Raw genomic sequence first — 14,034 nt, forward strand, 5'->3', positions numbered from 1 at the left:
AGACAACTCAATAGAAAAATGGGCAAGTTATGAGCAGGCTTTTTTTTCCCCCCCAGAAAAGAAAACGCCAAGGGAAATAAACATGAAAGATGTTCAACCTCCTTAGCAATTAGGCAACGAAATGAGGTTCACCAGCCATCATTTTACATTTATTAGATTGTGAAAGATTAAGACATCGCACAATAATATCCGGGCACCTGCAGATGTTAGGGTACGAGGCATCTACTACACACGGACCTGTGGTGGTATGTGTTTGGGGGATGGGGGTGAGATAGGAATCTATTTCTTGGCTTCTGTCTCATTCAGGCCCAGGAGGGTGGAATTTACCTTTGCCATTGGCAATGGAAAAAATGCTGGACGGAGGGGGGTCAGCAAGATTCTGAAATAACTGTGAAGAACAGCCATAACCGTATATGCCTGCCATTCTGCCTCCCATTGGTCTAGTGTTGGGTACCTCTCTCCCTCTCTCCCAATAATAACTGTATGAAGGAACGCTTTGAGTGAATGTCTTCTTCAACTCCATTACCCCGCCACCTGACCCCCGCAAACACCTGGCCCTGGACCAGAGTAGGATCACCATGTGTTACGAAAGAAAATATTTATGTGTTCTTTGAACTGGCCCAAATCCCCATTTCCTTTACCAGCATCCTTGTCCTCCCACTCAGTCGCCCTCCCTCCCTCCCGCGCTGCCACAATTTAAACTAGCTGAGGGCAGAGAGGTGTCCGTCGGCGCAGCTCAGAGTGTTCTGGGAGAGGGCCAGGATGCAGAGGGGGGCAAGTGATAAATAAGGCCTGTTTCACTAGGAACGAGGAAGCCCCTAGCTTTCGGCGCCGCCTTCCGCGTCTCCACCCCCAACCCCAAGCAATGGAAGCCCGTGGATTCGGCGCGGCCGTGAAGCGGGGCAGGAGCACAGCCACAGTCCCGCGAGAAAGACCCTTCCGACGCCGGCTCCTCGGGTGGGGGGGGGTCCCCTCGGGTGGGGCCCGCCGCGCGCCGCCGCCGGTCTGGGCGCGCGCCCCCCCGCCCGGCCCTTCTCCCCGGCGTCGGGCCCTACCTGCCAGCCGGGCGCTGCCGTCGGGCCGCGGAGCTGCAGGGCGCCGCCCCCGAGTCGGCGGGCCAGCGGGCCAGCCTCGCCTCGACGATATGTTCGGCGTGGCGTTCCGGGTGGGCTCCCAGGGCAGGACGGCCCGGTGGGAAGAGGCCACGGTCGCGGAGGCGGGCGGGGGCCGGGGGAAGTGCGACCGGGCCCCCCCGGAGCCTGAATGGGGGAAGGGAGAGGGCGTGGCGCGTGTGGGGCGGGGCAGCGGGGCGCGCGGCGTGAGAAGATCGCCCGCGGACCTTTCCCGACCCTGGCGGAGTGGGCTGGGATCGGGAAAGGAGCGGGCGGCCCTTGCGGGGCGGGGGCGGGGGGCGGAGTCGGAGGCAGACGCGGAGGCTGGCGAGCCGCGGACAGGTGAGCGCTCAGGCTCCTTCTCCTGCCTTGGCGGGTGTTGGTGTGTCCCCAGGCGCCAAGGTAATGGAGTACCCCCAAGTCAGGAGTACTCATCCCACCCCAACCCCTAGCCTGTCCTGGACGGGTAGGACTAGTGGGGAAGGTGAGCCCGCCCCTGCCTGTCAGCCACATCTCAGGGGACGATGCAACACCCATCCCTCTCTCTAGTTCTGTCCTTGGGGGCTGGGGACTTCATTCCAAATTGTGTGTTAGGAGCAATGCCATCACCCCCTCCACCTCAAGAAGGCGACGCCCAGGGCATGCCTAAGATGTAGTAAGATGGAAGCAGATGGGCAGGAAGGGTCTGATGACATTAGCACTCCCAGGCCATCTGTCTGGCCTGGTCAACGAGGCCTGAAACATCCCCTCTTGTCTGGCCTGCAACTGACCCCATCCCTACCTGTTGGGTCCCCCATAGACTCAGACTGCCTTCCGTTTCAATACCTTTCCCTCTGCCCAGTTTCTTTCAGGCACAGCCCACCTTCTGTGCCTTTGGTGTGAAGAGGGTGCCTCTGTGCCTGAGAACTGTCCTGCTTAGGGCAGGCAGGACCTGAGGTGCCCTGTTCACATTGTACCTGGCTAGGACCCATCCCTGCTCCTTGCCATCACCATCCTTGGGGTCACGGTTCTTTTGTTGGCCCTGAAGAACATGAACTCAAGGAGAAGACACCTTATCACCTTAAAGGACCCTAATACCAAGTACCCGCTACCCTTGATTGAGAAAGAGGTAAGGGGTCACCCCCCCCCTCCAACTGTCAGTGGGTAAAAGAGAGGAGGACCAGAGTGGTAGGGAAGGTGATGGCTGAGAAGGCAGGGTGGTGAGACAGGCATTTCATGGCCTCCAGTTGGCTCCCCGCTGCCATTGTCTGCGTGTATGTTCGCGCTGGGAAAGCACCAAACGGAGCTCCTTTGCTAAGCATCTGAGCTACCCAGCAAGACTTCCAGAAAGTTGACAGCCTGCCTGTTTTGTTTTATTAGCAAATCAGCCACAACACCCAGAGGTTCCGCTTTGGACTGCCCTCACCAGATCATGTCTTGGGGCTTCCTGTAGGTGAGTGGGATTTGGTTTCATTACCAAGACCAGGTGATGAAACTCAGCTGGGATGTAAAGGTTGCCCTGATACCTTTCCCGAGACACATGAGCTCAGAAAGGTAGGGAGATGGGCTTGGGGACCATCATTCCCTTTCTCATTGTTTGATGTGGGCTGACACAAAAATGATCCCTCAATGAGCATCGAAAAGAAGTGAGTCTAGAGTCAAAATGTCTAAAATATCATCGCAGGCTCCTTGCTGGGCAACCTTAGGCAAGTTTCTCAATCTCTCTGAGCCTCAGACTGAAATGGGATTTCCCAGGCCTGCCTGCTTCTTGGGTTGTAAGGATAAAGTCATTGGTGAATGTCAAATTCAGAAATTGCAGTGCTGTCTGTGCATATGGGAAGGTTGGGAGGATGTTTCCCTATAGTTAGAAAAAAGGCACAGAAAATGTGGACAGGCAGGAGGGAATCAGAGGTCCCTCCCCACTACCGCATGGATTCTCAGCAGGGCCCTCAGACCCACACAACGAAGGATCCATTGTGAATAGCAGCCCCAGTGGTCCTAGAGTTCTGAGTTATCCTGTTTCTAGTCTGTATCACCAGCAGACGGCTGAGTCTTAGTGAGGGGAAAACCTCTGCTAGGGCCACAGCCAGGGAATCCGGCGCTTTTCACAGACTGCTAGTGCTGCTTGCCTGCCTGGTGGGGATCCTCATCCACGGCCTACTTGTTCTGTGTGCGTGGGACAAAACCTTCACCTCACCTCTAACAAGTGTTGAAATTACCCCGTAGGCAGCCGGCCTGACCCCTCAGCCTCCTTGCTGCTTCCTGTCTCTGTCTTCTTCCATGAGAGCTCAGTGCCAGCCTGCCTTCCAGCCCACTACCTGGCCTATGCGGTCAGTGCTATTGGCAAGAAGGCTAAAAGAATGAAAAACTTTGAAATAGAATTTCTTAGACTGTCATGACCCATTGTCTCCCCATCTCTGGTATAGGCAGTGCAAAGTCAGTGGGACAGAGGTTGCTGATGCTTCCTAGCTCGGCTGAAATGAAGCTGGTTAGAGATAGGGCATGCGGGACCATTTTCTCTGGGGATGCTGCCAGGCCAGGCCCAGGTTGGCGGCACCTGAAGGAACCTTTCTAAGATTTCCGATTTCAGACTAGTTCTCAGAAGGAAGCTGCCTCAGGCGTTTATTCCTGGGTATCCCTGGTGTCCAGCCAGGCCATAGTGAGAGTCACTGAGCCTGTTCTTTCTTAACCTAAAGTTTTTGTGTGCCTCAAGCCCCGTCAAAAACTTTGGCTTAATGTTTCTGAAACTGCTGGAAGGACTGGCCCTTCCGGTACCCCTTCCCGCCTTCTCTGTCTCTCTTTAGGTCTCCACTTCTGTCTACATATCCACTCCATCTTTCCTGTGTATGTAGTTTCTACTCCCTCAGATACTCTGGTACAGAACTTCGTCTTGCCTGTCTTTTAGCATCTTGATTGCAGCTTCCACCCTACGTCACTGATACTTCCCGTGTTAGCTCCAGCAGAAATTTGAATGGCCCAGCTCATCGTGTGACACTGAGATGTAGTCATGATCCATAGGTCTCTGGCCACAGCTTGTCCATTCATTTCTACCCTGGAAGGTCAGAATTACATGGTTTAAAACTTGACTGCTGCCTCTCAGCAGAGCCATCGGCCAGGAAGACACAATGGTCTGTCTAGAACTCCTGGTCTGGGGGAGTCCAAATCCTAGGGCCCTGCGTACCTGTGAGCCCAGGCCTTCTCTATGCCAGGCAATGGGTTATAGATGAGGGGGCTGTGATTTATTCACTGACTCCACTGATGCATCTAGTTTAGGAAGAAATGATTTTGTGAAGGCAACACATTTTGCTTTAAAGGGGAAACACTCCTTTCTGTAATTTTTAATTCTCAGCCTCCAACTTTAATGACCTCTTCCTGCTCCACAAAGTACTCTGACATTGTAAGGACACACTGACAGTAGGTTCCTGTATGTGAAGCTCACAAGTACACTATGATGGAGGCAGGGCAGGTATATCATCCCCATTTACCAAGAGAGCAAGTGACTTACCCAGGGTCACACACGGAGTGACAAGAGCATGCCTAGGATCCAGACATCCTGAATTTGAGCTCCTTCCCTGTTTGTCTCTCCCCCCATGCACCCTGCCACACAATGCACCCATTTCCCTGAAGCTCAGTCCTTTTTAGGGGAGTCCTGGGTCCCGTTAGGCTGGCCATGTTGGCTTGACATTTGATGCCTTTTCTGTAGGTAACCACGTCCGTCTCTTGGCCAAAATTGATGGTGTTCTGGTGGTCCGGGCTTACACGCCTGTGTCCAGTGACGATGATCGGGGCTTTGTGGACTTCATTATAAAGGTTACTGCTATCCCCCATGTCCAGCTGCCTCGCCCTCACAAGCCTAGTAAGGGTGGTGGGTGGAGAAGGGACATGTGCCCTGGATAGGGCTCTCCAGAAGTGTCATTTCACAGTGAAGCTGCTGACCTGGTGATGTCTTCAGGGGTTGCCTAGAGCGACCACGAGTGCAGAGGATGTCTCCCCATGGTTTCTAGCAGCAAATGCATTTCTGAGTTCTCTGTGGCTGTGGCCTCAGGTCTGAGGCTGTGAAAACCGTGCTACCTCATTTTTCAGATCTACTTAAAAAATGTACACCCTAATTATCCAGAAGGAGGGAAGATGACTCAGTACTTGGAAAACATGAAAATTGGGGACACCATCCTTTTTCAAGGGCCATGCGGGCACCTGTTCTATCATGGACAAGGTACTGGGGGTTCACACTGGGCCTCCAACTGGGAGGAAGAAGATTCCTGTGGTAGTTCCATTGTCCTAGGAAACGCCTCAGATTTGAGTCACATGGACTTGTCCTTAAAGTGGTCATACATTCATTCACACATCTACTTTACAAGATTGTAAGCTTCCTTAAGATAGGGGAGTGACTTGGTGTGTGCTCCTCACTATCTCCAGCACAATGCCTGACACATAAACGGTACCTACTAATGCTGAAAAATGGATGGAGTCTACACTCATTCATTTACTCACATATACATCATTTATTCACTCACTGCTGTTGGTGAGAGTGCTGTGAGGCTCCCTCTTAACTTCTCCTTCCTCAGGAGAGACGGTCCAGTGATTCCCCACAGAGACCCAGGCTCTGTTCCTACTTTGTGCATCAGTGCACCATGGTTGGCTGAGGAGGCCATCTGTCTTGTTCTTCTGGTTTAAGATGGCACAACCACTTCCTTAGCTGGACTTGCCTCCTGGAAGTCCCAAGGAAAGCCAGTCATCTTTTGCAGGCTCTCAGGCAAGAGCTCCAGAAGTCAGAAGTATCCTCTGTGTTTTCAGGGAAGTTTTCAACCAAAGCATACAAAATGAGTGAGCCTGAAGAAAAACTGGTCCATCAACTGGGAATGATTGCTGGGGGCACAGGTAAGAGGCTTCCTGGGGCTTCATTCATAGGTGAGCCCTGAGCCCTTTCTGACTTTGGAGTCATTTGATCCTAGAAGGGATGATGTGAGAGAGTCCTTCCCTGGCTATTTTAGATGGGAGTACGGGATCAATGACAGGCCTTGAAACTGACCCTGTGTGCTCTGCTCCCCTAAACCAACATGGCAGCTGCCCCAGGAGCCCTGGGGAGCCTCTAAAGTCAGGCTGAGTACATGAAAGAGTCTGGGGCCGGGCTGGGCAGGCCCACACATGGTCCCCCAAGGACTCCCGGATCCAGTTCAAGCCTGACTCCCCATCTTTTGAAAATGAACAGAACAAACATGTAAAGAGACTGACAACTTGCCACACCATAATAGGCATTTTTGAAACTATCACATTTACTCATCAGTAATTCTGTTTTATAAATGAGGACCCTGAAGAGCTCAGACACGTACCCGCCTCACCCTAGTCAGACAGTTAGTGAGGGAGCTGGGCATGAAACCCAGTTCCAGTTCCAAAGCCAGTGTTCCTTCCATCTTGCCGTAGGAAAATGAGAAATGACTTTTGATTTGCTGTTGTATTAGAAGGAAAAACCAAAATGAAGCACGGTTCCCCACTCTGAGTAGGGGGGCAGAAGTGAGAAAAGTAGAATTGGGGCCAAGGAAGCTGTTCAGTGGCTGCAGACCAGGGGCTGTGGGCATCCGAGAGGCAGAGGCGACTAGCCGCCTGCTAACTGTTCCAGGGATCACACCCATGCTGCAGCTCATTCGCCACATCGTCAAGAACCCCAGTGACAGGACCAGGATGTCCCTCATCTTTGCCAACCAGGTCAGTTCTGCCGGGTCAGCCCTGAGCTTGCAGGGGTAGGATGGATGGAATGTTTGCTGAGCAGGGGCTCTACATTCACCCCACCCCCACCTGAGCTCATGCTGCTTGGGTGCCTGTGGCTGGGGAGGGCTTGGTGGGCTCAAATGGGACTGCTGGCAGCGAAGAGGCTGGGTCCAGGCTCGTTTTTCCTTTTTTTTTTTTTTTTTACAAACTCTTCTGTCTCCTCAACCAACCCTAAACGCTATGCTTTCCTTCCTTCTTTAATACATAGCTTAAATATATGTTTATCTGAGTATAAAATAATAGCTGCCCTCAATACAAGTTTTGGAAAATACAGAAGCATATAAATATTTGACTTTTTATCTTTTTTCTCTACATGCTATATATTAATAATTACATACATATGTATAGTTCTGTTTTCTTAGGATTAATTACCATATAAACATTTTCTTCTCATAAAAACTATATTTTCATCAGTCTGTATCAACTTACACCATAATTTACTAAATCTTCTACATTCCGACTGTTTTCACTTATAAATAATAGTGATGAATAATTGTGCCTAGATCTGATCACTGTTAGATTATTTTCTTAAACAGAATCCCAGAAATGGAATTATTAGGACAAGAATTGCGAAGTTGTAAGATCCAGGTCTTCTGTGCAGTATCTCTGAGCCTGTGTCGTTTCTTTTGGCTTTGGCTCCCTTTTCCCCAAATGAGGCTCCAGACTTTTGGTTTGTCTCTCCTTTAGCTCTCCAGTGCTGTCACATATCGTAGGATATATTATTGCCTTAGCCCCTTCCAGTCCCGGCAGAAGATTCTGGGCCCGCGCTAGGCTTGTTCCAGTTGGGTTTGCCGTGTTTGTTGTGCAGGAGCGGCAGCAGAACTCTAGTTTGTCTGGGGTGGTCTGCAGGGAACACTCAAGCCAGAGTGGAGGCAGCTAGAGTGGAAGCAGCTTGGGCAGAAATGTGCTAACTCATGTGCTCGATCTGGGGAATAAGCAGGAAGTCTCTGGAAGGGCTCTGCTCATGCTGCTGCTTTTGTAGACAGAGGCGGATATCTTGATGAGAAAGGAGCTTGAAGAAATTGCCAGAACTCACCCAGACCAGTTCAACTTGTGGTACACCCTGGACAGGCCTCCTGCAGGTATGACCCCCGCTGTCCCACCCTGGGTCAGGTCCAGGCCCTGACCCACCTCAGGAACTGGTCCCTGGGTTGGTTTGTTGGGACTGGGCTTGGGGACTGAGGCCGGTGGGCTCTGTCTCCACATGGGCCATGCAGGAATTTGAAGGAGAGAGGATTTGGGAGGACCTGCTTGTAAAGGCAGTGAAGGGCAGGTGTCCTATGTCTCAGCAGCAGTCCACACACTGCACTGAACATCCGGCGGGGCACTGAGCACCTTCCCCAGGCTTCACACGGCATCCCAGAGCCGTCACATACACTGCAGCGTATATAGCCATTGACCGCTCACCACTCACCTCACCTGGACAGCAGTCCTCACATGCTGAGCCCCTGAGAGCACCCAGACACCACTGTGCACACCGCACCCCACGAGGCCACCGCACCCTTCATGCTGCCTCTCCCACACGGCACTGAGCGGTCTGCCTTGTCATACAGCTCCTTGCCCAGCAGAGGGCGCCACCAATCGAGCCGGTCCACAAGGCCACAACACGTCCCACGCACAGCTCCAGCTGGCTGCCTTGGTTCACACCGCACCTTGGCACATCCCACCTCACTGGCCTGTTCTCCATCCTCACCGGTGCTTACAGCAGGCAGACGCCAGCCAGGAGCCTCAGAACCTGGCATCTGGGGTGAATACTGAAGAGGGCGGTCAGGGCCCCCCATGGCCTCTACTTTTCAGCTTTTGGAAGGCACAGCAAGAGGCCTGGGGTCAGAGACTCGATCTGGTCCCTCCAGCTTTTCTTTCTGCTTAATCTCAGGCTGGAAGTACAGCTCAGGCTTCGTCACCGCTGACATGATCAAGGAACATCTCCCTTCTCCTGGGAAGTTCACACTCATGCTGGTGTGTGGCCCACCTCCCCTGATCCAGAGAGCCGCCCACCCTAACCTGGAGAAACTGGGTTACACCAAGGACATGATTTTCACCTACTAACACCTCCCCTGCTCTTGGCAAATGTGCCCAGTCCCTTTCCTCTGTTTCAATGTGAGTTCCACTTTGCCATGTTAAACTGGGAAGTGTTCCAAAGTGTCTCATAGTGCAACCATGGGCATGCTGGCGCGCCTCTCTTTTGGGTGTGCGCTAAGAAGGGTTCAAGGGGTTGGAGACAAAGGGGCTTCTGAAGTCTCCTTGCACGGGCGGTCTGAAGGAACTCCATTTCCCATAGTTTAGTGAAATAAACTCCAGTACAAAACAGCCCGTGAGGTGTGGCTCTGTGGGGGCCCACCAGGCACTTAGGCCTTGGCCTGCCCTATCGGTGAATTGGCTTGTGTCTGTGGGAGGTCAGAACTGGCAAAAGTGCTGGGGCAGAATTCCAGAAGAATACAAGTGGGGTCACTTCAACTCCCAAGAATCTCACTTGAACCACTCCTCAGAGCAATGTTCTAAGGTCAGACGTACTAGAGGGCTCAGACACCTTTCATGAGCACTCTCCCTTCTCTTGTGGGAGACCCTTGAAATAGAAATAGTGGTAAACACAGGTCAGGGCAGCAGTGAATCCACAGGGCAGGTGGGCTCCGGGAATCCTAGAGTCCTTGCACTTTGCACAACATATGGAGGTAAGGGGTGCATTTTGTCAGCATCCTCTAAAAGGCAGACCCTGTTGTGGTGGGTGGGGTAGGGGTGCTTACAGACAGAAGCTTCCAAACTTGCAAACAAAATTAGGTTCCAGAAGTTTTTCCTTATATCCTTCATATTAACCCAAAGGCTGCAAGTGACCACTCTTGCCATCTGCTGTTCATGAGCAGCATGACATGCTGCTGCTGTTTGTGTGGATAGAACCACTTCTGCACTTGAGTTTGCGTAATTCTGATAACAAGCCAGAGATTCAGTGGGGATTTTGTTCTCCAAGTTAGATGAGGAAACAGGCTCAGAGATAACGTTATTGTGCCCAGGTTGTTCAGCCTAGTAGGTAGGTGGCAAAATTGAGCCTCAAACCTGGGTCTGTTTAATTCCAAGTTGTTCACTTCCTCTTCACAAAAACTGGCATAGTAGCAGTACTGCTAAAACTTGGTGTCACTGGATTTCTTACTCAGCATGTATGTGGGTAAGGGAGGTGGGGCGGGGTAAGGAGAGGAGAGGAAGACGGCTCTAGAGAACTCTGAAGTACAGCTGTGTAGAGCCCCTAGTGGGGCCTAACAGGGTGGTCTCACAGGGCCTGTGGGGGTGGGGTGCTGGGAGGTGGCCAGCCTCCATGCATTCAGTGCATCCTCAGTGAACCCCTTACTCAGAGAAAGATGCTTTGCTGGGCACTGCATGAGGAGTAAGGTCCTACCCTCACATGTTTTTCTTAAATATCAATATAACCATCCTATCTTCTGCTTTAAACCTCTTCGTACTTTCAGTAGTCCCCACCTGGCCACCCTGTTCCCAAGATAAACTCCAGGGGCCTGGCTTACAAAGCCTGTCTTGAGCTGGCTCCAGCGGGCCTCACCAGGTTTTTCCTTCCCTGGGCCTCCTACTCTGACCCCATTCTCTGGCTTAATGGTTCTCAACCAGACATCTTGCCCCCCAGGGAACATTTGGCCAAGTCTGGCGACCTTTTTGGTTGTCACAATTAGAGGAGGGCTGCTACTGGCATCAAGAAGGAGAGGCCAAGCGTACTGCTAAATGTCCTACAGCACACGGGACAACCCCCATCACCGTGAACTAGCCAGCCCTGAATCACAACAGGGCAGAGGCTGAGAAATCAGTCATACCAAGTTTTGGCACTTCTTAGGATGTGCTGAGATGTTTGAAGTCCATCTGCCTAGAGTGCCTTTCCCTTCTGGAATACTTGGGGAACCTGATTCATCTTTCAAAAGTCAAGTATCACCTTGGAGCCGTTATGGTTCCCACCTCTAGCCCTCCATTAAAAATGACCACTTGGTCTTTGGGGCTGCAGAGACTTCTACAGGAGCATCTGTAACATCCAGCACTCTTATTTGATGTTTCTGTACACCAAACCATCCGCACCCTTAGACAAGGACCTTGGCGTTCACGCCTGTATCTCTAGCCCTCCTTAGCTCAGCATGGAAGGTCCTTAACCTGCGTACGTGAAGGAGTGGATGGGGAGCTTAGCAGTATGTCCTGAGCAACCTGAGGACCAAGACTGGGTCTTACACCTACCTGTACAAAAGTCCGCCCATAACTGGTGCTCAGTGAGCTGGTGCTGAGGTTGGGTAGGGTAAGGGAGAAAGACGACATACTGCTTCAAGGGTGAGCTAGGAAGCGCGTGGGCTCAAGGGACACAGGGACTTCCAACCCAACCAGGGAAGGCTTCCTGAAGGAGGCCTCAATGGGCAGGATTTGGCCTTGTGACAAGGACTAGGAGAAAAATACATCCTATAGTGAGGGAAAGGTAGAAGCGCAGGCATGAGTGCAGGTTCATGAAAGCTGAAGATTCAAAAAGGTCTTGGATGGTGCTGAGGCTTTTGAACTCTGTGATAATTCTGGGACTGAGTTCTTAGAAGGGTAAAGGATTAAAACGTGCTTTGGGAAGGTCACCCTGGGGATGGAGTAGAAAGGTCTGGAGGGGACCCACTGGAAAGTTGAGGGACTAAGTAGGAGACCACTTGTGGAAATCAGATGAGAGATGAGGCCTGAGCTGGAGCCATCACGGGGGAAGGAGGGGCCTGTCACTAAGGGGGGGGGACTGGTTGGCAGGGGACTGCATGGCAGAGGCTTCTTCTGAGGTAGTAGACTGAGGTTTACTGAGAGTTGCGGTGGAAACGTTTTGAGGTCTCCAAGAGCCTTCCACTGGGGGCGGGGGGGCTGTTTGAGCATCTGAGGCTAATGAGGGAATTGGAAACCATGTGCTCTGTATAATAGGATGGAGGGCAAAGGCCCTTGATAGAGCGAGAGCAAGAGCGAGATAGAGAGAGAGACAGAGAGAGAGAGAGAGAGAGAGAGAGAGAGAGAGAGAGAGAGAAGAGAGATGAGTTCACACCCTGGGAGGCACCTTTTGCATACTAGGGTAGACCGAGGGCAGCCAAGCCAGTGGGGAGGGAATCTCATTGCTTCCTTCCTGCTCTCACTCTAAATCCCTGCACTAGGACCAGATTGCTGAGAGTGGGAACACATGCTTTTCTGTCTGGAAGCAGCCCAGGAGGGGGCTCCTATCATCATTTCACTCAACTCTGTCACTACAGAACATTCAGAACTTTTTTCCAGCAGAGCTTTATGAATTTAGCCCTTCCCCTTGGTGTAGGAGCCTCCCAGCTGTCACCAGGAACAGTAGGAGCCATTGAGTCTGCGCTGACATCTCATTGCCCTCCACACAAAAGTGGTTTGCAGTCCATGTATAAAAGTACAAAAAGTATAAAGCTGTGGAAGAGCACAGCATGGTTGAAAACACGGGGGCACTGGGGCTACCCCATGCACAGCTGTCCACAGCCTCACTTCCCTCCCGCTAGCACCCACATCCCAGATGCCCTGCCCACCCCAGTCAGGGCTCTGCATTTGCTGTGTGCCAGCTCCCTATTGAAGCAAAGCATCGTGGCCCCCACACATGCCTCTCTGGGCTCCCAGCCATGAAGAAGTCATCTCCAGTCTTCAGAGTTGGGAGCAGGTAGGCGAGAGTCATTCAGCAGCTGGTCCTGGCTCAGCATGGTCTGAAAGGACACGGCCAGAGGTGCGGTTGAACAAAGTTTTGGTCAAAGTCACCTTGCAGCTGGTATGTTGGGAGCAGTGGGGCACGGAGTGTGGCCCATCTGACACCAGTGCCCGGTGAGTTCACGGTATCTCAGGGACCCCGCATATGGGGTCAGAACAGACTGCACTATCAGGATAATAGACGGCTCACATCTTAGAGGTAAAATTGCTATTTCAAGGCCACCAGAAACCTATTAGAAGTGATAAGGGCAAAGCTGGGTGGATTCATTTCAGTGTGTGAGCCAAGAAAAACATAAAAATAAAAATGACTCCCCTTGGATTCAGGGAGACAACTCCCCCAACCCCAGGTTGTGCCCTTGGATACAGCCTTCTTAACATGTCTCTATAGATTGGCAAGCAAAGGATAGTTACAGGTGCCTCGGGGACAAACGCTACAGCCAGTGGGCTCAGTGGTGGGGAGTCAGGAACGAACTGGCCCGGAAGGTATGAGGCCTAAAAATGGGAACCCTCCCTGCAGCTGGGCTTGGACTGTCAGTTCTAGTCTGCCTACCAGCCTCGGGGGATAACTTTGGCCCTGCTTTACAGAAAACCAAGCCAGGGCCCAGAGACAATGACTTGCTCAAGGTCCCAGAGCAGGGTGGCTCACTCCGGGGCTGCTCCTCTCCCCGAGACCAGTTTGTCCTCACTGAGCATGCCAGGATACATTCATGTGCCTTGTTCCGTGACATCAAAGGCGTGACAGGAAATACATGTGTTTCATGAGAAGAGAGGGCAGAACAGTGCCACCAGGCCTGAGGTGAGGCCTGGGAGTTGGGCTGACTACAGGCTGGTGACAGAGCTGCTGAGCGTCTCCATTTCCCTCCCAGTTCTGAGCCTGGGGAGAGGACCTGAGACCTTGCACACTTTAGCTGTTTTTTGTTCAAGGCCCATAACCCTTCCCAAAGCCCTGAACAGCTCAAGGCCCAGCAGCAGGCCAGTGGAGAAGGCCTCTGGGTCGCCTCAGGGCTGGCTCAGGCTCTGACCTCAGTGCCCAGCACAGGTGCTAGTGACACACTCTGGAGTGGGGAGCTCGCCAAACTCATGGGGACTCCCAGCACCTGTCCTACTGTGGAGAGAGGGTCGGGATCCTACCGTGAGGCGGTGAATGTCTTGGGAGAGGAGCCCTATCTGCGTCACAGTGCCTTCTGAAGGTGCCATCTGTAAAATGGGCAGCAGCCTGGTCAGCACATGTGGACTCTGCTTATGATTCCCAGAGATGGCATGCAAGTCCCATCCTGCTCAGGCATGCTCCCTGGGGGTGCAGACAAGGTGTGGGCCAGGCCCTGAGGAGTGCTGGCTCTGTCTCTGGGGAAAGGCAGAGCTTCCAGTATCCCACACTGTCATGTGCATGCTCTCCTGGGTCCCCACCCCGGCACCAACTCTAAGGGTACCCAGGAGCAGGGCACAGACAGGCCCTGTCAGCAGCAGCTTG

At 52.5% G+C, this 14,034-nt stretch overlaps 2 protein-coding genes across 15 annotated transcripts in view; one reads left to right on the forward strand and one right to left on the reverse strand.

The window, feature by feature from the left end:
* The first annotated feature begins 2,127 nt into the window (after positions 1–2,127).
* CYB5R2 (cytochrome b5 reductase 2) lies at positions 2,128–9,161 on the forward strand. The gene is made up of 8 exons (XM_081063441.1): positions 2,128–2,220; positions 2,472–2,544; positions 4,795–4,901; positions 5,175–5,304; positions 5,886–5,969; positions 6,709–6,794; positions 7,840–7,939; positions 8,734–9,161. Exons 1-8 carry the CDS (start codon positions 2,143–2,145, stop codon positions 8,904–8,906), a joined length of 831 nt encoding a protein of 276 aa, XP_080919567.1. The 5' UTR covers positions 2,128–2,142; the 3' UTR covers positions 8,907–9,161.
* A 2,936-nt stretch (positions 9,162–12,097) lies between these two features.
* The window catches only part of PPFIBP2 (PPFIA binding protein 2), a 124,007-nt gene continuing 122,070 nt past the window's right edge, over positions 12,098–14,034 (reverse strand). For 9 of the 14 annotated variants that reach the window (XM_081063400.1, XM_081063401.1, XM_081063417.1 and 6 more), the window contains 2 exons: positions 13,695–13,760; positions 12,119–12,562 (listed from right to left, as the gene is read on the reverse strand). In XM_081063400.1, the coding sequence (XP_080919526.1) occupies positions 12,491–12,562; positions 13,695–13,760 (138 nt within the window). In that variant the 3' untranslated portion in view covers positions 12,119–12,490. Of the gene's footprint in view, positions 12,563–13,694; positions 13,761–14,034 lie in introns of all 14 variants that reach the window. The other 5 variants (XM_081063410.1, XM_081063403.1, XM_081063414.1 and 2 more) reach the window with 4 other exon arrangements.

The sequence above is a fragment of the Rhinolophus hipposideros genome (genome assembly GCF_964194185.1).
Source record: "Rhinolophus hipposideros genome assembly, chromosome: 10".
In the NCBI taxonomy this organism is placed as follows: domain Eukaryota; kingdom Metazoa; phylum Chordata; class Mammalia; order Chiroptera; family Rhinolophidae; genus Rhinolophus; species Rhinolophus hipposideros.